Source organism: Eubalaena glacialis, chromosome 20 (genome assembly GCF_028564815.1).
Source record: "Eubalaena glacialis isolate mEubGla1 chromosome 20, mEubGla1.1.hap2.+ XY, whole genome shotgun sequence".
Taxonomy (NCBI): domain Eukaryota; kingdom Metazoa; phylum Chordata; class Mammalia; order Artiodactyla; family Balaenidae; genus Eubalaena; species Eubalaena glacialis.
In genome coordinates this window covers 17,849,856-17,875,346 of record NC_083735.1, presented here as the reverse complement: position 1 = coordinate 17,875,346, position 25,491 = coordinate 17,849,856, and the positions used below count along the sequence as shown (strand labels likewise).

The 25,491-nt window shown below is 35.3% G+C and overlaps 1 protein-coding gene across 26 annotated transcripts in view; it reads left to right on the top strand.

Annotated features, from left to right (window-relative positions):
• PCM1 (pericentriolar material 1) overlaps positions 1–25,491 on the top strand; it is a 94,039-nt gene that overhangs the window by 57,611 nt on the left and 10,937 nt on the right. For 12 of the 26 annotated variants that reach the window (XM_061177490.1, XM_061177491.1, XM_061177506.1 and 9 more), the window contains 9 exons: positions 6,051–6,215; positions 8,486–8,542; positions 10,901–11,073; positions 11,418–11,549; positions 15,124–15,244; positions 16,756–16,917; positions 17,174–17,313; positions 22,204–22,338; positions 24,489–24,686. In XM_061177490.1, the coding sequence (XP_061033473.1) occupies positions 6,051–6,215; positions 8,486–8,542; positions 10,901–11,073; positions 11,418–11,549; positions 15,124–15,244; positions 16,756–16,917; positions 17,174–17,313; positions 22,204–22,338; positions 24,489–24,686 (1,283 nt within the window). The remainder of the gene's footprint in view (positions 1–6,050; positions 6,216–8,485; positions 8,543–10,900; positions 11,074–11,417; positions 11,550–15,123; positions 15,245–16,755; positions 16,918–17,173; positions 17,314–22,203; positions 22,339–24,488; positions 24,687–25,491) is intronic. The other 14 variants (XM_061177513.1, XM_061177512.1, XM_061177511.1 and 11 more) reach the window with 2 other exon arrangements.

Genomic DNA, 25,491 nt, shown 5'->3' with positions numbered 1-25,491 from the left:
AAAGAAACTAACATTTGTGATCCCAGCATTCTCTCATTCAGCTGGTTATTTTGAGTGTGCTAGGGCAGTGCTTCTTGAACTTTATAATGTTTCATACAGATCTCCTTGGGAATCTTGCTTAAAGTCAGAGTCTGATTCAGTCAGTCTGAGGAGGGACCTGATAGTCTGCATTTCTAACAAGCTCTCCCATGCATTGTTGATCAGCATTGACAGTGTAGTCTGTGGACTACAGTTTGAGTAGCAGGGTCTTAGAGGGCACTCAGCCAACATATGGCCATGTCTGCCTGAGCCTAGAAATCCTGGTGTATTTGTATTTTTGAAACCCCTTTATTCTGAAGAATTATGGTTCCAGATATACAGTTCAGCTTTTCTTTTACTTCAAGGCAAAGATTGACCTTCTGATCTATTTGCTCTCTTTTCTCATACTAAAGTATAAAAATACTTGCCAAAAATGCACATTCACATTTGTTCAAGAGGGCTTTAAGACCATCTGTTAGTGGGAGCTCCACTTTAAGGTGCACACACAAAGATAAAAGACCTGATAGCAGAACCGAACTAATATATGCAGAGTCAAAATAATAGGTAGCAAAATCAAATGAGCTAAGTCCTTGCTATGCAGCACGTGAACCGCGGACAAGCAGCATCCGCATCGTCTGGGAGCTTACTAGAAATGCAGGCTCTTGGGCCCCACCTTATACCGGCTGAATCAGTACGCACTGTTTCTCAGTTTGCATAGTAGCAAGATTCCAGATGTTTTAATACGAATATATGCACATTAAAGTCTGAGAAATGCTGAGCTAGACCACTAATTGATGTTGCTTTTGTTCTCTTTGTGGGATAGGGATAGCCATGATTTCTTAGAAGAAAGAATGTTTACTCTGTCTTAAAGGAAGTAGGAATGGAGGTCGATGGAGGGAAGATTGGGAAGCATTCCAAATTGTAGTAACAATAGGAAAAGTAATGTAGAGTCAGGGTGAAGCAAGAAGAGAAGATGAGAGAACTGGGGAAGGAAATAGGATATGGCAAATAGGCCAGCACAGTGGGACTTAAGTTGCTATCTTAAAAGATATAGTACAGCCAATTATACTGTTCCAAATTTGAGCTGTTTCTCTGTTTTCTGTGCATGTTGACAGTCTTTCAGAAGTAGCATGCTAAATCTTCATTTAACTTTGTTTCACATGATGGTAATGTACCAATGATGGTAATCTTTAGAAGGTCTTTATATGTAAAGATACATTATTGCATGCAAAGTAAGATTTTACAAATTATGTGCTAATTATCTTTTAAGCTTCAGTTCAGATTCAGACTTTTTGAGTGGAGCATGACTTCTTGCCTTGCTGGGTACTTGAGTTATCAGACATATAACTTGGTTAACAGACCCATAATTTGGCTACGCTCTGCCAGGCCCATTTCCTCTTTTGATGTTATTGGAGAGGAGTAGAAGCACATAGTCTAGATGGTCCTCAGTATGCTGACTTCCGGGTTCCTCCCGGCCCTGAGTCTTTTCGTTGCTTTCTTCCCCCACTCTTCTTGCTCACTAATGAAGCTTGAGATAAAATGCATGTCTAGCATTAGGCAAGATGAGCCCTGACAGATATGGCCCTTTTTAGATTCAGAGTTTATTATTTAATGAAGTCAGAGAAAGGAAGGGTGGCCAAAGGTGCCAGCTCCGTGTCCCTTATGCCACTCACCACAAGGGTGATGCTGAAGCAGAAGGGGCCAGATGATAGTTGCATCATGAGTGGTGGGGCACCCTGTAGCCTAGGAGCCAATGCTGTGCTGTAGCTAAGCCACGGTAGAGAATGGAAATGTACCCTCAGGGGGTGAGGCGAACCGGTCTCATGTTTTCATCAGAGCCCAGGAGGAGATGAGAAGTTCTCTCATGACAGCCTTTCAGGGGAAAGAGGAAAATCGTAAGGCCTTCCGCCAAGACTTAGATTCAGCGACGGTTCAGTCCTTCCCGGTGTGGCCTGTGTGGGTGCATGGAAGGTCTCCAGGGTGCTGTGGCTGAGCTGTTTCCCTGTAATGGAGACACAACTAGAAATACTGTTTCCTCTAGCTCTGTCAGCCACTCGTGCTGAGAAAAACAGGAGATAACCCCCTTATAATAATGACCATCATATGTCGTTGTTGCCGCTGTTATATCAGCTGGCCTGGCCGGTGTTACTGTGAAGTATTACTGACTTTCATTAAATCTTCTACTTTCCCTGGAGGATTACTATTAAAGTGCCCCAAAGAGAAACTAATCAACAGTAGTACCTTAACTTTGGAAATCTAGCCCTTGATATTTTAAAATTGGGACTCATATAAAACCATGGGGTTTTTTTTTCCCCTCTTTTTATAGCATCTTAAAAATTATAGCATGCTTCTCTTCACAGTCTTAGCTCTTTTGGAGGATGACTGATTTTTGTTTTTTTGTTTTTTCTCACTACTGGGGCTCCCTAAAGAGAATTTTCTGTATGCCACATAATATATATTTTAATTTTGATTAGAATCCATTCAGCACTTTTCACATGATTCAGTAACAGCAATTAGAAGCTTAATTTCATTTATATAAATGTTCTTGTTAGAATAACATACTTTATTTTCTTCAGAGCTATGTTTGCTGTTAATTAAATAAGCAATAGTACTACCATTTATATCATTTTACATATTACTCTTGGCAGTCATACCTTTTATTGCTTTTTATGTAATAGTCCAAAGTAACCAACAGGGCTCTTTTTCTGGCAAGTTTCATGCAGAATGAATGAGAGTGGCTTGAGAGTCTTAGAGACCAACAAAGAAATCAGGAACCTATACATGAGATGATGAAGTCCTAACTTGAATGATGGCCTTAGGGAAAGAAAGGGAAGTTGAATCCAGATAGGATATCACAGAGAATAATTTGACAGTATATTGGGAACTAATTTGTTATTAACAGAGCAGCCGTTGTGATCTAGAGAGATAAGCAGCAAGGCTTTAGGTTCTGCTGGCTCTTTCAGAGAGTGAGCAAAAATCAGAGCCCTGTGGTTCTTAGAGAAAACTTGTTTGGAGGAGATCCATGCAACCCCTCCTTCCACGGGGAGGGCGCGTCCCTCCCCTCCCCTCCAGGAGTAGCAGTCTTTTGCCACTTCAAAGTACTAATGGGAAAGGGTGTCACTGAAAAAAGAGGTGGCATCCTCCCTACCATGAACATGGTAAAGCACTTACCTTGGCAGCTGAGGAGACTGAGCAGTCGAGAGGCTTCCTTTTTCATTGTCTTGATGGGAGGCTGACAACTCGCCAACCAGACCATTGCTTCACCGTGGGCGTGAGACTTCCAAGCACTGTCAGCATGCTGCCATTAAAGCCGCCCAGCAGTTGGGTCCAGCCTTAAGGGTAGATAAGAGTCGGGACTAACCCAATGAACATAACAGTGCACATAAAAGGGACCAGCAGCCAGAGAGAAGTCACAGAAGCAGACCACTAGAACAGGTAAAATCTAGTAAAAACAGAATTATTGAAGGAAATAACTCACTTGAGCAAAATGATAAGAATACTTAAGCAGATTGAATTATTTTAAAAAGCAGATTGAATTATAACGTAAATTCTTTAGCACTAGAAAAAATGATTTTCACATTTAATGTTTAGATTATTTGAAAAAGAGGACAAATGCTGTTAAGTTCCAAATTACTGGCCTAGAAAATTAAAGGGAAGAACTATGTCATTACACAGAGCAAAAAGTACTAAGAGATAAAATAAAGAGAGAAATGATTAGAGGCTTAAGGGACAAATCTTGGAGATCTGATATACAAGGAGTTCTAAAGGAGAAAAAAAAAAAAAAGGTGGAGAGGCAGTAATTCAACAAATAATAAAGGGGAATCTTTAATGAAGAAAGACTCAAGACCGCAGATCAAAATATTTGACTGTTGCCCAGCCAGGAGGCAGGGAGAGAAAGTACACACCCCTTCCCCCCTGTGTATAGACTGATACAGTTCCTGGATTCCGAGGAAAAAGTAAAAATCCTCTAAGCTTCCAGGTTGGAAGAACAAGTTACATATAATGAAAAAAACCAAACTGACATCAGACAGTCTTACTTAAAACCTAAAAAAGTAGAAGTGAAGTGACATCCATTCGTGGACAAAAAGGGACTACAGCTCAGAATCCTACTCTCCGACAAGTGACTCTTCACCTGTCAAGATGCAAGAAGATACTGGTGTATCCTATCTGAAGAAAACTATAGAGACAACCTATGAATCAGATAGAGACCTTTATATAAGGGAAGGTGAAAAGGAGAGGTAACAGTTCAGTAAAGACAGCAGTAGCTTAATCTCAGCTATTAATGTAAATTCAAAAGTAAAATACTAGCAAATTTAATCTGCCAGTATATGAATAGAATATTAGACTGTTGTCAACAGGGTTTACTACAGAAATGTCGTGATTTATTATCAGGAAATCTGTCAACATAATTGATTATATCAACCACATTACAGGACAGAAGCCATGTAATCATGGCGGTAGGTTAGATAAAATTTTAAGTCATTCCTAATGAAAATGCACCTAGAAAGGGAGGCAGTTATTTAAATATAATAAAGGCTGTTAGCTGATGCCACTTACAAGCACTATTGTAAATGAAAATACTCCAGAGATATCTCTATCAAAATTAGGAATTAACAGGGATTCCCTCTCTACCACCATAATTATTTAGCATTGGTTGGAAAGTATTATGACAAGATTAAATGATTGGAATAAATATTTGAAAAGGAGGGAAACAAATTTTATGTATTTTCTAAGCTAGCCCGAGAGACGCTGGAAAATAGCTACCTAAGTTAGCTCAGTTAGTAAAGTAATTATGAAATAAGATTATGAAATAAGTGTGTAAATATTTTTCTCTATCATAGTAATACCCAGTAGAAATGGAAGTGGCAGGGAGTATTCTTTTCGTAGTAGTATCCAAAGCTACTGGGACAAAAAATCCTTAGGAATAAATTTAACAAGAAATGTACTAGATCTATAAAAAATTTTTTGAAGAACACGAAACAAGATTAAGCAGATATAAAAGCATAACTATGTTCTTAAGTTAGAATGTATAAAATTGCAACTAAAGATTCCACACGCTGCAACAACGATCCCCTGTGCTGCAGCTAAGACCTGTCATAGCCAAATAAATATATAAATAAATATTTAAAAATAAATAAATTCTCCTCAAATTAATAAATACTTTTAATGTGTTTCTTTTTTGAATCCTCATGGATTGTTTTTGAAATTGGGGGAAAAAGATCTCGAAACTTCTGTGGAAGGACCAGTGTCCAAAAATAGCTAAGAAAAGAAGCTAGATAGGACTTGTCTTACCAGGTGTTTAAACATAGTGTAAAACTTCTGTGGCATTGGAATAGATAAGTTAAACAGATGGAATGCCCAGAAGTAAAACCCAATAAATGTGGAGATTTAATATATTGACCAAGGTTGCATTTTAATTTTAATTCAGTGGGAAAAGGGTAGGTGTAACCAACCATCCATGTGGAACAAAATAAAGTTGAATTCCTACCTTGTGCTAGATGCCGAAAAGTAACTGAAAAAAAAGATTAATACCAAAACTCGGAAGAGTTAATAGAATATATGTATAACCTATGGGTGGGGAAGGCTTTATACCAAGTCATATTAAACAAAAGATATACAAAAGCAGACATCTGATTATTTAATGCCCCTTATTCTTCTGTCTATCATGGACATATATAGATTAGATGTGATTCTTTCTTGTATTTCCTAATACTGAAAAATTGTTAGCTTGGAGTCTAGTAGAGAATTTGGGTTATATAAGGTCTACCATGTAGTTTGAGTTGGGATATATTCACTGAGATGAATATCGAAGGACAATGAAGTGTTAGAATTTATTACTGTTATCCTATGCCTCCAAAGGTTATCGCAAAGATTTTTCCGAAACATACTATTTACTATTTTGATTTCTAGTTATACCAGGCCTTCACAGCATTCTAAATTGAGTGACCTGTACTGTTTCACTATGGAAATCAGTTTCCCTTTCAGTCTGAGTTAGTTGCAACTGATAACAGCTGTCACTTCTTTTACTCAAGGGTATGAAAGTGCCAGTATGTCTAGCACATGTGAACCTTGCAAAAGTAGGAACAGACATTCAGCCCAGACTGAAGCGCCTGTTCAAGCGAAAGTGTTCAGCAGAAAGAATCATGAGCAGCTGGAAAAAGTAATAAGACATAGTAGGTCTACAGAAATATCGTCAGGTATGTTCTTTTTTGGTTTGTTTTAATTTAAGGACTTCTTCACCTTAGATTTGAAAAGCTATATTAAAACAAGCTTAAAATTCATCTATCACACTTTTCTATCATGTGAAAGGTTTTATAGTAGAGTTTACAGTACACAGTTCTTGATATCAAGAAGTGTAAACTGGAAATATATTTTATTGTTATTGTGATACTATCTTTTGATGCATTTTGATAAAATTTTGAAGGAACAAGTATAGTTGACATTAATTTGATACTCCTAATTTGAAATTCTGAAAATATTATCTGAATACGAGTTGTATATAAAATCACATCGTTCCCCTGCTTAAAATCTTTGGCCTTCACTGTGCCTGCAGGAGAAAGTCCAGATGCCTCAATGTAACATATCTGACCAGCAGAGATTTGATTCCTTCCTGCCTCTCCAGACTCATTTCTCACACCCTATGCCTTGAACTTGACTCTTTCAGTGGCACTGAACTGAAGTTTTCCCATAGCCACCTCAGCAGTTGTCTTTTCTGCCTCAAGTCCTTTTTGCTCTTTGTAAGCCTTTTTCTTTGCTGGCTCTTAAATAAAATCTTAATTCTGCAACTCTGTAATTGTATCCAAATCCAAGCTGGGAGAGGTTACCCTTTCTCCTTTTTGTTTTTCTGTCATAGCCTGTGTAAACCTCTTTTGTTGCCTGTATCACATTATGTAGTAATTACTTGTTCAAGTGTCTGTATCACCTTTTTGAGTCCTTTGGCAGTAGATAATATTTTTTCATATTTGTATCTTAAATGTTAGCATGGAACGTGACACATGGTAGGCACTCAGTGAGTGTTTATGGAATGAATGGAGTCATAAGTATTTGCCGCCATTTTAGTTTAAGTAAGTACTGGCACGTCCCTGATTTATAAAGAATAAGTACATCTCAAAGAAATATGGAGAGGGAGGCAGTAAATATAGACTCTAAATTTTCAGTTGTCAGTAAGACCCTTGGTGAAAATGATAATAGTAGCTACCATTTGTAGTATGCTTTACTGTTTACAAACTAAACAAATTACTCATCTCATCTGAGCCTCATAATCCTTTGAATTCATTTTATTTTCATTTTGCAGATGAGGAAACATGATCAGAGGGGGTGCCTGTTTTTTCCCAGTGCTCATAAAGGACCAGTAATATAAACTGGTACAGTTTTTGGGGAAAAAAGTCATGCCCTTAACCCAGTACTTGTAGGCATCCATCCTAAGGAAACAAAAGTGAAAAGAAGAAATTGGGATTTAGGTGTTGACTGAACATTATGATTCCAACTATTTCAAACAAAAATCTGGATTAAAAAAAAACTGGAAGAAAATGCATCAAAATGTTAATGGTGGTTTTATTATCTTTAAACTCCTCTATATTTTCTAAAACTTATAATGAGTATTTATTACTTTTGTAATCAGAAAAGAAACATCACATTTATTCATATTTTGAAATGACCTCCTCAAGGTCGTATTGCTAGCAAATGGTAGAGCCGAAGTTTCAATCCTGGTCTCCTGTTAAGTCCAAGATCCTTTTGTCAAACATATCAATTCTATTGTTCCGACCCTAGCATTTTACCAAAGTTTTGTAGTTTCCATCTCCTTTCACTATCTTTGTCAAATACTGATGTCTTCAAACAGTAAACAGTTGGGTGGAGGTTGGAGAAAGGCACTAAATTGATAGGCTTAATAACTGAGATGTCAGTTACCTAAATAATTGATAGTTGGTCATAGTACTTCAGATCTTATTACTGTCACTTAGAAACATATAACCATCAAATTTTGGTGAACTAAAAAAATGTTTGAATAATATAAATATTCCTCTTTTCTAAAAAGACTTAGTTATAGTTTTAACCATTACCCTAAAATTCTTTATGGCACGTAATAGTAGTTTTTGTTATATGATCATTAGATTGTAGCATATATGGCTGCTAGTATTGAACTATATACAGTCCTCTTCTCCCTCGTGGGTTGTGGGAGGTTCCCTTTGATGTGTATGCTTCTAAGAGTGAATGGTAGAAGTTTATTATGATAGTCGTCATCAGTCACATCAACACAAGTTTATACCAGATCTTTTGATATTTTCCCTGAAGAGATTATTTTTAAACAGAGCATAAACGATACCTTGGGATAACATTTCAGTTCAGGCAAACGATTTTAAAGAAATTTGCTTATTTCTTTTTTTCATTCATTTATTCATGTTATAGACCCTGTCTTTACTATTCATACACATTTTATGTTCATCCTTATGTCTGCCCTTTCCTACAGCACATGCTAGGAGAATACTACAGCAGTCTAACAGAAATGCATGCAATGAAGCGCCAGGTAACAATCTGCTTAGTTTTGGTGTCCACTTTTTGTTAATTCTTCCATTGGTCCTAAAAATCCTTAGTTTTATTGTTCTAATTATTTTTTTAGATTTAGTTTAGTGTGTATGTGTTATTTGGCTGGTAAAAGAGAAAGAATTCATACTTACTAAATTCTGAAGGTTTTCATTTATAATTCTTTACTTGGTAAAATTGGCTGCTTTTTTTATTTTCATTTTCTGTTAGTGTATGTAACATAACCAACACATTCATGTAGGTAATAGAAAACGTTTTTATAATTTTGTGTTTTATTTGAAGTTATTTATCTTGTATTCTTTAAATGCTTACGAGCATTAATATTTTTTGGAAACAGAAATATAGTTATTTTTATTCTTAGCTCTGATTTACAGTGTTAAGTATTGTGTATGACTTCTGTTGTTGTTCTTATTTTTCCTTACCAGTCAACATGTATAAAAAAATAAACCGTTGAACAAAAGCAACTATGACATGCAAAGACCATGATAAATAAAGATCATGGAAAATTGCAGAATGCTATTTTTGTCTTTAAACTATGAATTTTCTTTAGACATGGTTCTGTATGATTTAGAATTGTAAATATTCTTTAATGCCTCCTGTGCTATATACATGAGTAAAAAAAAAAAAAGCCTGTATGAACATCTAGGGGAATTTAAAGAAAACAAAAAAAACAAGGACCTAGCGTGGAGGAAGCTAAATGTATCAGTAGTACTTCCTAAAGAAAAGAACTCTGAAAGTAGGATAAAAACAAGATGGAGTCAGAGAAATCTGGCTGAGATCAAGGATTTTTCCAGCCTAAACTAATGGATTTTAGTCCAGGAGGAGAAACTGGCAAAAACTTTCCACTTTTCTATTGTAGGCGGGAGGGATGAAGCATATGTTTGGCATAATTCATTATTCGGGAATAATTTAATCTTTACTGATATATAATTTAGAGTGATAATTTTATCACATACACAGGTAATTAAATATGCTTTGTTCTTATATCTTTAAAATAAGCTTTTTCTAAAACAACTGATCAAACTGCAATATAGTGTATAAATTGGGAAAGTTTGTGTGATATCCCATCTTCATACCTGGATTTTTCCTATAAGTAGAGATTTCCTACAGAGGTAGTTCCGGTTCCTGCTCATAATAAATATTTTTATAGTAACATAGCACATTTGAACATTTTAAAACTACTAAGAGAATTTTAGTATATCATTTCATTTTATACTCATAAATGTCTGAGGCAAGATAGGGAAGTTGCATATTTATTACCCTTATTATTTTATACTTGTGGAAATTGAGGCCTGAGGATGTTAATTTGCCTAGTAAATTAGTGGAAAGTTTTTTTATTAAACCACATTTGCTTTGCATTTTAAAAATTTCTCTCTTGCAAAAAGTGAATTTTTAAAATCTTAATGATCTTTGCATGTTTATTTGAAAGCACAATGTATTAAAACACTCAACATTTCAAATTCCCTTTCTTGAAAACTTATCACTGATTTTTGTAGAACTTGAATATTTAGCTGCTTGTGGTTCTACTGTTACTCTAGAAAGTTTATAGAATTTGATAGCTAGAAGAACACTGGGAAATTTTTTTTTTTTCCATAGAGAACTCAAAATGGGAACAGTTCCTAATTTGTGCTCTTAAAAGTAAAGGTATGAGTGTATACCTTTAAGGGTGATAATTCTTTGCTATAAACAAATACATGTAGCAGAATTGTTGCTAAATAATAGAGTGATGCCTAGATTCTGTGAAACTGAAAACTTCATTTGCCTCACTGCTTGCTCCAACTTATAATGAGTGTGTCAGTAAGACACTGTGGTAAAATTGACCTATTTTGTTACAGTTACAAATTCAGTTTTTCATCAATACAGCATGATTGCGGAGATTTGAGAATCAGTAGACCTAACTAGATAAGCCTTAAAATAGTATGTTTCCTTGGCAGCATTTAGTTTGTTCTCAACATTAACAAAATAAACGAATTTCCTTTTCTGTAAGAAAATTCATATTAGCAAAAAAAGAAAATTGTTTGCAATTTGCTTATTTCATTCAAGTGCTGAAAGATTTCCACTGATTATTCCTATGAAATGTGTAAAATTTTCCATTGAGAAATAACTTTGCTCTAAGTAATGCGAAGTAATGTTATTTCTCTAGTAAATATTTAGTGTATATCTTGATATTTTTACGATTATTTTTTTCTTGGTAATTTTAAGATTTTTATTCTACTTTAAAAGCTCTGAAATAGAATTGTGTTTTAAGTAATTTAAAGGTGAGAGTAATGTTGCAAGTTAAAAGAAATAGTCAGGAATGTATTTCATCAATATTAACTTCCTGATCTTTTATATCTTCCAGAAACTGGGAGTGATTTTTCCATGTTTGAAGCTTTGCGGGATACCATTTATTCTGAAGTAGCTACGTTGATTTCTCAAAATGAATCTCGTCCACATTTTCTTATTGAACTCTTCCATGAACTTCAGCTACTGAATACAGACTATTTGAGACAGAGGGCTTTATATGCATTGCAGGTATCTAGTACCTAACATTTTTTCCCCTACGCTTTCTGGTATTGCCATTTTTCACCATTCTGTCTGGTTACTTTCTTAGACTGAAGTATGTCCTTGTTCCATAAGTATTTTGATCTGTTTTTTAATGTATTTCCATGCCATTTTAATAATCTTATATAGCTTAAGTAGCTTTAGATAAAGTCTTTTTCTGAGCAGTTTTTTAGTGTTTTATCCTAAATGTTATGTCTTCCTCATAGTTAACCTTTGAGGTCAGGAGTATTGCATTTGTTCTGGTATCTACTTCTACTTTTAATTTTGTGATTAAACACAAATGTTTTTCATAGCTATCTTATTTCCTTATTTAGGACATAGTATCCAGACATATTTCTGAGAACCATGAAAAAGAAGGGGAAAACGTAAAGTCAGTGAATTCTGGTACTTGGATAGCATCAAACTCAGAACTTACTCCCAGTGAAAGCCTTGCTACTACTGATGATGTAAGCTGATAATGATTAATGAAATGTAGACATAATTTCAGTATGCAGCTAACAAAAGTTAAGTAGGTTGTTAATAAATTGTGAGTATACCTAATATATTGGTTTTTAGCTTTTTTAGAAAGCTGAGTGTAATGTATTGCTTTATTTTGAGGTGAGGTATAAAATTCAGTCACAATATGACAGCAGTCAAACACCAAAAATTAATGATAGGTTATAAGGTCTAAAGTAGCCATATTTATATCTCCTTTGTCCAACATAGGAGTTGAGTCATAATAGACACTCAGTAAAAATTGTTGTCTTCGTTCAAGACATTGAGTAAACCAGACAGCAGTTAGATCAAAGAACCCTTGAGTAAATACAAGATAAATTGAGTTAGTCTTTGAGTTAGAAGAGAAACCTAGACAAAAGAAAGCCTGGTAGAAAATGTAATTTAATGTATTAAAATTGATGAAGAAATTTTTGAGTAAAGTAAAAAGGGCCTGGAAATGGAAAAGAGTGGTGAGGAAAGTGTATATTTTCAATAAACTATGTCCTCCAAATAACACCTACCTCACACATAGTGGATTGAATGACTGTATGGCAAACTATGAGGCTACTGAGGAGATAATGAACTAGGCATTTGAAATCACCTATTTAAAGGTTCAGACCATGATTCTATTGTGAAAGATTATATGTGGTCCTGGGATAACAAGTACATTCTTTTTTATACCAACTTCAGCACCTGGATATTCATGGATAAGAGTGCCATAATTGATTAGCAAATACCTGCTATAGGTATAGAGTTGGAAGCATATTACTGTGTTTCTGCCCATTGTTAATATGATAACATACGTTTTTTTCTGGAAAGATAGTGTTTTCTCAAAAGATCATCTTCTCTTCTTCATGTATAGTAATTTCCTTACAATTATTGAGGACTTTTTCTCAATTTTTGCTCTTTTATTTTACTCATGTTTAAAACAATACTTCCCCAAGTCATCTTTTCTGCTTAAAACTTTTGTTCACATGGTAGTTTAGGCTCCAACTCCTAAACTACTATGAACATAAACCTGTGTGCAAAAACTACATGGTTTTGATTGACTTTATAATAGCAAATACAAATTAATGTAACTAATTGCTACTTGGGATTAATTGTTATTTTAACTAATTGAAAATTGTGTTCTCTTTTTTTGTGGGAAATGAAAAGTGGTCCAGCTGTATACATAAAAAATAGGAGATACTAGGTTACATTTAAGTTGATTAGGCACTGAAATAACTTACTGAGGGAGCATGAAGAGTGTCTGTTCTTAGAAATCTTTTTTAGTAATTTTATAGCCTTAACTCCAGTGCCTTTCTTTTTATCCAAATTTCAGATAGGCGGCATTACTTCCAATTATTTTAAAGGATTTGAGCCCATTGGTTTGCATCGTCAACAGTAAATTTTGAAAATTGAGCTACAATTTATGATGAAGTTAACCTGACAAGGTTTTAAAGTTAAAATTTAAAGATACAGTAATACTTTATAAGTAGGTGTCTTAGCAGATCTAGAGCAGTGCTATCCAGTAGAACTTTCTACAGTGATGGAAGTGTCTTATATCTTCATTGTCTAATACAGTACCCATTAGCCACATGTGGCTATCGAGCACTTGAAATGTGACCAATGGAATTGAGGAACTAAATTTTAAATTTTATTTAAATAGCTGCATGGCTAGTGGTTACCATACTGGATGGATATAGAGTCTCATTCTCCATGTTTCTAGGCCAAGGTCCTTTGAGTTCCATTTATGGAGCTTTTACACATACCTTTCAGAGTGTGTAAAAGTCTTCATGCCATGAAAGAGAGAATTATAGTAGACATTGGGGATTATAGTCAAGGAGGTTGAGGAATTGAGATTTAGGAAGGGGAAGAAACAATTTGCATCTTCTACTCCAGGGTGCTATAAAATGGCAAAGGCACATCTACCTTCAAGTCTTACTTAAAGGAGTAGCAAAATGGTTCCATTTCTTAAAACATGTTTCCTAATGCCTGAATTTCCTTTAATCAGGGACAAACCTTTCATTTCATAATTTAAGAGAAAACTTTAAAAGATCAGTAGCTAGGAAAGAACACAATTGTGAAATGAGTTACAGTCAAAATATAATTGAGGCTCTCTCCTAATCACACTATACACAAAAATTAATTTGAAACTACTTACAGTCCTGGAAAAGTTAAAACTATAAAACTTCTAAAAGAAAGCAAAATCGTTATGATTTTGACATAAGCAGAGATTTCGTAGGACACAGCACTAAATATGAAAAGAAAAAAATTGATAAATCAGCCTTCATAAAAATAAAATCTTTCTGCTTTTCAAAAGATACCATTAGGAGAAAACAACCTCGGTACATATATCTGGCAAGTGACTGTGTAAAAGACAAATCCTGACTATATAAGGAACTTTTACAACTCAATTGTAGGAAATCAACTCAAAAAAAATGGGCAAGAGATTTGAACATGTGCTTCACAAAAGAAGGTATATAAATGACCAGTGTGCAAATCAGAACTACATGAGGTACTACCTCACATCCACTAGAAAGGCTGAAATTTAAAAGACTGAAAATAAGAAGTATTGGTGTGAATTTGGAGCAATTGGAACTCTCACACTGCTTGTAGGATTGTAAAAATTGTACAGCCACTTTGGAAAGCAGTTTGGCAGTTTCTTATAAAGTTAAACATAAACTTGGCATGTGACCCAGCAATTTCTCTTCTAGGTACTCATCCAAGAGAAATGAAAACATGTCCACAAATACTTGTACACTAATGTTCATAGGATCTTTAGTCATGATAGCCTCAAACTGGAACATCACCAGATAAATGGATAAACAAACGGTGGTATATCCATACAATGGAATACTATTTCAGCCATTAAAAAATAATGAACTTCTGAAACACACAACATGGATTAATTTCAGAAACATACTGAGTGAAAGAAGCCAGACACCGAAGAGTACATAATGAGTGGTTCCATTTTATATAAAGCTCTAGAACCAGCAAAACTAATCTGTGGTAATAGAAATCATATGAGTGGGGTGTAGAGGATACAAAGGAACTCTTCTGGGCTGGTGGAAATGGTCTTTATATTTAGGAAAGATGGTTGCGTTGGTGCATATATTTTTCAAAACTCATCAAACTGTACACTTAATGGGTGCATTGTATGTAAATTATATTTCAATAAAGTTAATTTTAAAAAATATGAATGATGCTGTCATGTTTTTCTTCTGAGACAACCAGATATCATAGTAAGGTACTAGGCATTGTTAGAGTTTGAAGATAGAGTTTCTCTGATGGTGTAGAAATAATGTTACCTTTTCCAAGTTAGAATTTAATTAGTAGCTGGCCCTGTGTATTTTCATCTCCATAATGACAAAGTGTTCTGCAAGGTTACTTAATATTTTAATATTCTCTGTGACTCTGTATTCAACTTTTTATAACTTTCATTATATCACAGTTTTAAGTGTTTTATGCAAATACTTAGTTTCTATGTTAAATTTTTAATATTAATCATAAAATTTTAAAAGAAATATTAGTGACTTTTATTTGTTTTTTTAAACTATAACTTAGGAAACTTTTGAGAAGAACTTTGAGAGAGAAACACATAAAATAAGTGAGCAAAATGATGCTGATAATGCTAGTGTCATGTCTGTATCTTCAAATTTTGAGCCTTTTGCAACAGATGATCTGGGTAAGCAGAATTTTTATAATCTTAGAACACGACTTTAATATAGTCTTTGAATGGCATTGATAAGGAAACAAAAGTCTAGAAAGGCAAGATGTGGTGGAAAGAATGTGGACTTAAAAGTCTATCCATCCATCAGTCTAAATTCAAGAATTGTTAACTCTTTGACTTTGGGCAAATCATCTAACCTTTCTGACTCTCTGCATATACTAAGGAAATGGGGTCCTATTTACCTTACTATGTTCTTGTGAAAAATACACAGAACTCTCTAGCATGCCTAATAGAAGTTCAGAGAATGTTAATTTCCTTTCCCTTAAAGGTCATCCTTTAAGATCTTCCAGTTAGTCAGTAGGAAAAATTCAGAGGTAGCAATGCCTCATCCAATCACATCTTCAATAAAAATGTTAACTTCATAATTTGGGTAAGAACTGAAATTTCTTAGCATATATAATTTATAGTGGGAAACCCAGGTAACTCTGAGACATGGCACATTGCATTCTTTTACATCAGTAGTAAAACAAAAGCTTAGAGGGTTGCATAGGTCAGAGAAAAAAAACCCAAGTCCTAAATTTGGAAAGGAAATTAGAGAAAAGAAAGATGCCCAGGTGCCTGATTCATTTTCCAGACTGTAGCACATCTAACTATACCCAAGTATTCAATCATTCAGACTTCCGGGGCACTTAGTTGATAGAATAATCTAATGTTCTATAATTCTAGTGTTTGTTTATATGATGAGAACAAGATTTAGATGATTTCAAAGGCCTTTTCCACTACAAAGAAAAGGGCCAAGCCCTGCTTTATCGTTAGGTACCTACCTTTTAGTAAGCAGTAAGTTTTCCTTTTGCCTTACCCTAATGACGAGGACTCTAGGCCCTAGCTCCCTCTGATTAAATACCTGTCACATCTGTACTGAGCTCATCTCATTATAGAGAAAAATCACTCTGTAGCCAACCCTCTCTCCCTTAATTGTCCCTACTTTCTGAGTTGCCAAGAGATTTTGAATCCTACCTGTTTAGTTTCATTAGCTGATTGTTTATTCACAATCCTTCACCACTAGCTTTGTCTGAAGTGGACAGAGAAGAATTGGGAAATCTCATTCTTAGGTCTTTTCTCTACCTTAATTGCTTGTGTTGGGTTGGATTATTTACATCAGAATTTTTGTGACATTTTGGAATTAGTTTTTGTTGTACTGTTTATGTGAAGTAATGTATGGACTTGAGAGTCTGAGAGGCCTGGGTTCCAATTCTTGATTCTGTATTTAACTGGCTGTGAAACCTTGGGCAGTCACTTAAGTTCCGTGAAAATGAGGGTACTATCATCTACTTTATAGGGTTATTTTAAGGATTAAGTAAATGTGATAATGTATGCCAAGTACCCAAATAGTACAGTATCTGGAACTTGTTAAGCTAGTTTTTCTTCCCTATGCTCAGACATTATTTTTTTATTAATACATTTTATGGAATACGTGAAAAAGTTTGCTTTTATATCCTCTAGAAATATTTCTGTTCCATATGCAGGTAACACTGTGATTCACTTAGATCAAGCATTAGCCAGAATGAGAGAATATGAGCGTATGAAGACTGAGGCTGAAAGTGACACACATGTCAGATGCACCTGCAGGATTATTGAGGATGAGGATGGTGGTGCTGCTGCCCCGACTACGGTTGATAGTTTAGAAGGTGTGTTCTTGAATTGATTAAAAGTAAGACTCATCGCTCCATATACAAAAAATTAAGAGCCCCGCGTGATGCGTAACGGGGATTTTTTGGACCACTTTTCTTTTAATGATCAGGGGTACTAGAACTACATGGCTGTTCCTTTGTGTTATTTTAGCATAAAATCATCAGAGTTTAATATTCTTTAGAATTTTGCATAAAGGTATACATATAACATCATAGACTTTATTTTGCTAATACAGCATTTTCTTTTTTAAAGCGGAAACTCCTATTATTGAAAATCATAGTTCACAGCAACCTGTAAGTGAAGTTTCTACCGTCCCATGTCCTAGAATTGATACGCAGCAACTGGACCGGCAAATTAAAGCAATTATGAAAGAAGTCATTCCCTTTTTGAAGGTAAGCAATTTTTTAAAATAAATAAACTGTTCTGTATTTATTTTTTAAATTCATACCAAAGACTCCATTGTAATAAATTAAGAAAATAGGTAAACAAAAGAGAAAACTAAAAATCACCCGTAATTTTGTCACCCAGAGGTAGCTCCTGTCAATATTTTGTCAACCTTTCTGTAATATTTTGTCCATATATTTGTGCATTCTGCTTTTTTCAGATATTAATAACATAAACATCTTTCTGAATTGCTATTTTCTACAGCGTATTTTTTAATGGTTACACACTGTTGATTGATTATTCATTCAAAAATATTTGTAAGATGCCTACTTTGTCCACAAAACCTGGCATATAGTAGTGAACAAGTCAAGACCTTTGCTAACATGGAGCTTACATGCTAAGATGAGAATATGAATTAAAAAACAAGCAAATATAAAACATATAAGTAGATATATATCAGGTAGTCATACATGCCATGCAGAGAATTAAAATACGGTGATGTGATGGTGTCTATTTTTGACTGGATGATCAGGGAAGGCTTTTTAAAGAGGGAACATTTAAGCAGGGGTGTGCATAAGGAGCCAGCTTAAGCCAAGATCATGCCAGACAGAGGAAGGCCTTAAAGTAGAAGCTAGCTTGGCATGTTAAGGAACTGGATGAAGGACCATGTGGCTGTAGGAAATTTGTGTGAGATGATGTTGGAGAAGGGGGAAGGGCCAGTTACATAGAACATCATAGGTATGGTTAGGAGTTTGGATTTTGTTCGAAGTTCGAAGGGAAACTCCTAGAAGGTTTTAAGTAAGAGAGAAACAAAGTCTGGTTTGTTTATGGAGAATTAAATATAGGGGTCAGAAGAGCAATGAGACAGGTGAGAAATGATAATGGCTTAGACAAGGGTGTGGTACTAAAGATGGGGAGAAGTAGACAGTTGGGATATATTTTGGAAATCCGGTCCTACTAACAGTAGGTAGGGTCACCTAAAGCCCAGCACTAGATAAGAGAAGGTGGCCTAGAACTGGGGCCCAGGATCAGGTGATCAAACATATAAAAGTTGTGCAAAAGAGGAAGAGCCAGAGTTGACTAAGTAGGACTGCCAGCAGTGAGCTATGTTGATTGCTACTGTGAGGGCTGAGTATTCATAGAACAGAATGTCCTGTTATTTTGTCAGTTCCTGTTGTTAAACATTTATGTTTATTCTGGTTTCTTTTTCACTGTTATGAACAATACTTAAATGATTTAGCTAAATTTAAATACACATCCCATTTTTATTTTATTTATTTTATTTATCAGAAATAATTCTTAGACATAGAATTTGGAGCTTTAAGGGTATGAATATTTTTAAGGCTTTGGGGCCTTATGTGCATTGTCCCTCAGAAAGGTTAACAATTTATATTCCTACTAACAGTGAGAATAGTAAGCAGTACCATTAATTTTGTTTCATGACAATGAAAAGGGGAGAGAAAGAAGCGTGCAAGCCAGGGCTTCTTTCTGAAATGGCCCCTTTTACATTCTCATTTAAAATGGAAGTTTAAAAAATTAGAAATGAAAAGACAGTCTTTTCATTCAGATGTGGGAAACTACAAAATATGTTGTCATTGGGCTCATTTCTTACAACCTACTTGTACTTGCCAATGTGTAAGATGTTGACAACAGAAAGTTGTTTCCATATACTTACATTTCTTCCCTCGGTGGAAGTAATTGCTTTCTTTGGAATATTTTAAGAGAAGAGAGATCTTTGAAAAGGCAATTATAGAAACTGCTTTCTCTGAAGAGATGTGATAGCCAAGAGGAGAGAGAGGATCCATCTGTCTATGCCCAGATTATTCCATGTGAAAAGTGAAAAACTTAGCCTTTTCCTGGGCACCCGCAGCAGCTCCAAATGGCTCTTTCTGTCTCTGCTTCCTCTTCTAATCTTTCAACTCTCCTGCTAGTGTTGCTAGCACTTTTAAGGCTTTGGCACTTGCTGATACTTCTACCTGGAATGCTCTTCCTTCACGTACCTGCATGGCTTTTTCCTTTGAACCCTCAAGGCTTTAATCAAATGTTACTTATTGGGTGAGCAGATCTCCCCTACTCCTTATCTGCTTTTCTTTATCTTCGTAGTGCTTATCACCTTATAACCTATTTAATATTTGCTTATTTATTTTGTCTGTCTCCCTTGTTACATGTAAGCTCCATGAAGTAATGGAAGATTTACATCAGAGATGTTAAACTGTTTTGGTCACTGTCTTACCAGTGCCAAGTATAGTACATGCAGGTAGTAGGTACTCGGTAAGTACTGAATGAATTAGTAAGTGAATGGATCCACCAAACCTTGACTGTGGTTTTCAAACTGATCAAGTGTAGTTTGAAGTATAGTTTGAAAACAGTTGGCCTATAGAATCCAGATCAGATTCAGCATCGCTCATAAAACTTTTATAGCCTGGTCCCAGCCTCATAACTATTCCTTCCCACATACCTTGTATCCTACTTGACATTGTTCAAAAAGGCACCTTGCCCATGTTACTTCCTTTGCCTCGAATGCCCTTCACCCTTCCTCTGGCCGTCACACCCTTGAGGACCCAGCTGAAGTATGTTAGCATGTACTTGCAGGCAGGATTTCTCCTTCTCGTCACTGCTTCTGGGATACTTGGTACATATTTTTATTACAGCACTTATGACAAAGTATCACAATTTTTTGCCTGTATCTCCCCACTAGAATAATATCTTTCTCGATTTCTTAGTATTTTCACTCAAGAAGGACTTCAGAGACTAGATGAAGGGAATCTGAGGAGATAAGACAAATACATCAGTTTCATCCGTTATTCCTGTGCATTTATTAAAATATGTATTCGCCCCCTCACATATTTATATTCCTATAAATTATAAGAATATATATATATTCTTATAGATAGATAGGTAGATATTCATTTAAGAGTTTGAAACCATTCCCTAAAGTAAATTGACAAACTATTCAGGTCATTGCTTGCTTCTATCTTAGGCATAGACAACAAAGCATTACCTTTTTTCTTTTAGGTTTTTGTTTTATTGTAATTCAATAAATACTTTTAAACATGTCTTTTTGGTTGAATTAGGTATATTGGTAGTGATATTTATTTGATATGTACAGTTATTTTCTAAGTGTTAAAAAATACAAATGATTTAGCTTTATGTGTAGGGAATGCGACCATCTCAGGAAATTTTATTGCATTTACAGTTTTGTGTCTGATTAAGTTATATCCTTTCATAAGGATCCCCTACTAAATTTAGCATTGCAGACAGTTTCTGAGGCCAACAAAATGAGTAGGACTAATGGTCTGATTTTAACTATTTTATGATATCTCATTTCACTTCAAATCTTGACTTTCTGGGTAAGATTATAGAGCTTCTTTGTTAGTGTCAGCCTTACACCCAGTCACCGAAGCTAGACTTCCTAACTATCTCTTACCTTCTATCACCTGTGAGTCAAAAATTGATTTTTTAAAAAATTGATTTTGCCCCTAAGAGCAGGTAGTTTTACTTCCTTCTCTCCAATAGCATAATCTTAATTCATATCTTTGAAGTCGAGAGATTTCACCACTGCATGTGGTTTAGTTTCCCAGCTTCATCTCTCACTGCTCTCCATCTAGATAAATACTCATTTCAAACTACTCAACATTTCCTATACCTGCCATTACTTTTTCATATATCAGCCCTTTGTGCAACTAGTCATCATTGAAAATATAAAATGCTGTCACTCTTTTCTGCCTGACTGACCTTTCTTCAGAGCTCTGATATGCTCCCACAGCTCCTTAGGGCACCTAGTGTGTGCTTCTTTTATGATCCTTATTTATTCAGCAAGTAATGAGTATCTCCTGTGAGCTAGCAACTGTGCTAGGTGATGAGTAAGAAACGGTCCCTGCAGTTTAGAAGTATCACCTACTGGACAGTGCGTAGCTTGTAGTGATTGATGTATTCATGATCCGACTCCTCCACTGGTATTTGATTCCTTGAAGATGGGGACTGTTGTCTTTTTTTTAATTGCCTGCCTTGACACATGAATTTTTAAAAAATGAGCTTAAATCCTTAGATTTAAGGTATCTTAGACATCATCTAGTTTGGCCACCTTGTTTTACACATTTGTAATGGAAGGGGAAGAAAACTCCACAAACTTAACGTGAGTCAAGGTTAGAGGACCTGCCCAATGAGTTCAGTGGCAGAAAGAGGGTCAGGACCTTGAGGTTACTTGGTAAGGACGCTTTATGGACTCACCTCAGGAAGTTAACGGTGGTGTGGATTATTATGTAGCCTGCACATGGTTCTAAAGGAAGATTAAGGTGACGAAGAGAGTTGCCCAAAGGGGCTTGTTAAGAAAGGACAGTAGTTCTCAACTGGGTGTGATTTTGACCCTAATAACATTTTGTGATGTCTGGGTATGTGTTTTCGTTGTCAGAACTTGGGAGAGTGGAGGGTGCCATTAGCTTCTAGTGGGTAGAGGCCAGAGGGCTGCTAAATATCCTACAATGCACAGGATGTCAGCAGTGCCAAGGCTTAGAAAAGTTAGAAGATAACACAGAGGAAGTTGGGTGGAAGGTTGAAGGGTGTTTGTGAGAGTAGTTGAAATGAACTGAACTGCAAATAGGAATACAGGCAATATGGAAACCATGGCATGAGTAGTTCCTTAAAGTACAGAAAGGAAGTGATGGAAAATGTTGAATCAGCCAGTTTCTTTTACTGGCCGTTATCTGCTATGGTGAATCAAAATTTGCAAACCTTTTAATGTGTGTAGCGGGGAGTTTGGCTATTCTTATGAACGAAGTTTCCAAGTGTGCATCTAAAAGCTGAAGAGCTTGTGCAAGAAAAATACAATCTCATATTATGTGGATTAGTAGTTTTTAAACAAGGTAAGTTATATCCTAACCAACTAGGATTTTTCTCAGGAGCACATGGATGAAGTATGCTCTTCTCAACTGCTGACGTCAGTGAGACGCATGGTTTTGACTCTCACCCAGCAAAACGATGAGAGCAAAGAGTTTGTAAAGTTCTTCCATAAACAACTTGGAAGTATATTACAGGTAAGAGTTTGTACTTGTATGACTTCAATATGTACCGTGCGGTTAGGATTTTTTTTTCCTGCCATTTTCTGGCATTACACAGTTTATTCAAGTAGATATTCATTTTAGCATCCATTTGGGATGACATTTTAATACTTCTTAGGTTATTGCTTACTTAGTTAAAAAAAGTTGGATTAGGGCCTGTGTCTTCATTTAACTTTATCATCTCTAAGGCCTGGCCCAACTCTAATAAAATTTTGTTTTGATTTTTCTCCTACCCAATAAGAGCATTTCAAGTTTGAATTGTTTAAAAAGTATTCCGTGATATTTTCTAAAATAATTTTTTTTTACCAATCTGGGAAATTGTAGAAGCCGGAAGCTAGCTTTTGATTGTAGAGACTTCTTAGGCTGTAACAGTAACTTTAAATCATGTGACGGTTAGTGGTTTGTAACTGGGGGCAATTTTGCCTCCCAGGAGACATTTAGCAGTGTCCTCAGACCAACAGGCAGGGAGGGGCTGGTAGTAGCACCTTGTGGAGTGTTAACAGTGCCAAGGATGAGAACCCCTGTGTTAATGAGTAGGGATACCATAATTACTCCATATAATAAACATCTTGACAGTTAAATTCACCGGTGTGTTTTCCCATTGAGATAGTTCAGTGATGTGTATTATTGCTCCAAACTAGAAAATATGTTTTTCTTTTCATCTGTATTACAGAATTTTCCTGTAAAATTTTTCCTTGCTTCCTATTCCTGTGTTTAATTTAAATTGGTTTTAGAGATAGTATTTTCACTTTGTCCATCAAATTTTTAAAAACCCTAGTAGGTTGATGTGCTTTTCCATCACTATAGTTTTTCATTTTGTTTTTAATAAGACTGAAGTATAAATTTCAGGAAATCTGTAGTAATCTATATAAATCTATATAATCTATATAAATCTGTAGTAATAGATCCTAAATTGTCCTGGCTTTATTTAATCTAGTTGTACTAACACATAAGGAATATAAGACATCCGTGGTGTTATGCATTGTTTAAAAATGTTTAGGATAATTTTTAGATAAATGTATTTTTATAGATTTAACTAGGTAACTTATTCCTACAGAAAGAAAGAACTCCATTTTAGAGTCAGGTTGAAAGAGAAACTGTTGATACTTTAAATATTTTTGTTAATCAGGATCCATGCAGCCCTTCCTCAGTTTTGTCTACTGTTATAATTGTGGGCAGATTCCATATATTAATTTGCACGTAAGTTTTTTTTTTCTAAGTCTAAGAAAATCCGACTGCTTTTCTTTCATCTTATTCCTAATTTTTTTCGCAAGGAGACCTACATGAAGAATAAAAGTTAGTTTACATTAAATCTTGCCCAGAGTTGAAAATTTTTCTTGCGGTAGAGATTAAATTACTGTCTTCTACTTTTTCTCTTACAAAACCTATTCAGTGAATTTTTTTTCATGAAGGACCCAGGGTTTGTACTTCTCTCCATCACTGTGCTAGATAAGGTGGTTTTTTGGGAGGGAGGGGGCACTGAGCATTATAGTTGTTTGCCTGTTTTCTAAATAGCATAGTCCATATTTTTAGGAAGAAAGAAAAATAAAAGCGGTTTTGTAAAAAATGTGTAGAGTATAGCAGACTTGTTCATTTGATGATACTATATTTCAGCTTAAATAGAACTAAAGTTTACTTTTAGACTGATTTTGAAGAGAAAATTTAAATCAGAATGATTGGCTGCCTTACCTAAAGGGGAAAACTTGAAAAGTATTCTAATGGTATTTTCTTCTCTCATGGCACTTCAGCTTTTCACTGTGGTTTATATGTATATCCTCTGGTACTGTGTGGGACCTCTTGTGAGATTAGGAATCCCTTATCTTAATGTATTTGTGGCTAGCAGTTATATTACATAGGGACTAAAGCTATGGATGACCATATGTTCTTTTGTATACTCTGTAAGCAGGACTAGCAAGAGTCCTACTTAGTAATGTTTTTAGTAATATCAATATATCTTTTCTTCGCCTGTCTTAGCCATTAGTTTTAAGTTTTTCAGTACTAAAAAGTAATAATATTGTTTTCTCATTGGTGAGTATTATAATTTAAACTTGTTAATTGTTTGTATTGCTTTACCCACAGTTGAAGTTTACTGTAATCTTAAAGCTATTTGGTTTATCTTTGAACAGGATTCACTGGCAAAATTTGCTGGCAGAAAACTGAAAGATTGTGGAGAAGATCTTCTTGTAGAGATATCTGAAGTGTTATTTAATGAATTGGCTTTCTTTAAACTCATGCAAGATTTGGATAATAATAGTATAACTGTTAAACAGAGATGCAAAAGGAAAATAGAAGCAGCTGGAGTGATACAGTCTTACGCGAAAGAGGTAAATTACATGCATTTTGATTTTAGGAGTAGTTATAATTAGCATATAAATGTAGTTCTTGATCATTATGAGTAACTAAAATCATACTTGACCTCACAGCAAAAGTAGGTTTTTTAGTAATAGGAGTTAATCAGGAATGCAGGCAGGAACGGGTGGCAGGAATTGTCAGATAGCCACTTCACGTTATTGCCACTTACTCAGGTTTCCAGAAGAGAGAGGAGGAGTGGGATCCGGCCCGTGGCCAGCTGCCTGCCATGGTTATTGCCAATCCCAGCAGATGCCCCGGGAGTATTTATCACCCCAGCCAACACTTATGCTTGTTATTAGTCAGGGCTTTGGTTGTATATCCCTGTAGCTGCTTATACCCTGTTAAAGTAGTCTTGATCACATATGAAATTGGATGTTTTTTTCCCCTCAACTTAAGGCATACCAGGAGGCTTTTTCCCTAGACAAGCACCGTTTTCTTGACTCCAGTCATGAGAGGGAAAGCAGGTCAAGACCCAAAACGGAAACAGATAACCCTTCTTCCTGAAATCTAAGTAGATAAAGTCAAGCCATCTTTTTCACACTTTTCATAATTTTTTTATTGTAGACATAAATAAGTTTCACATCATTTCAGTCGTTGCTTAGAGCTTGAAAAAAATAAAAGAGGATGATACTATAAAAAAAATGATAGGAAGGGTTGCTTTAGATGGCGGAATCATGAGGCTCCTTCAGGGGATGAAAAGTGAGGTAAGCCATGGAGGGACAAGAGGAGTTTATAATGAAGATGAAAGGGAAGAGCATTCCAGGCAGAGAGAACTGT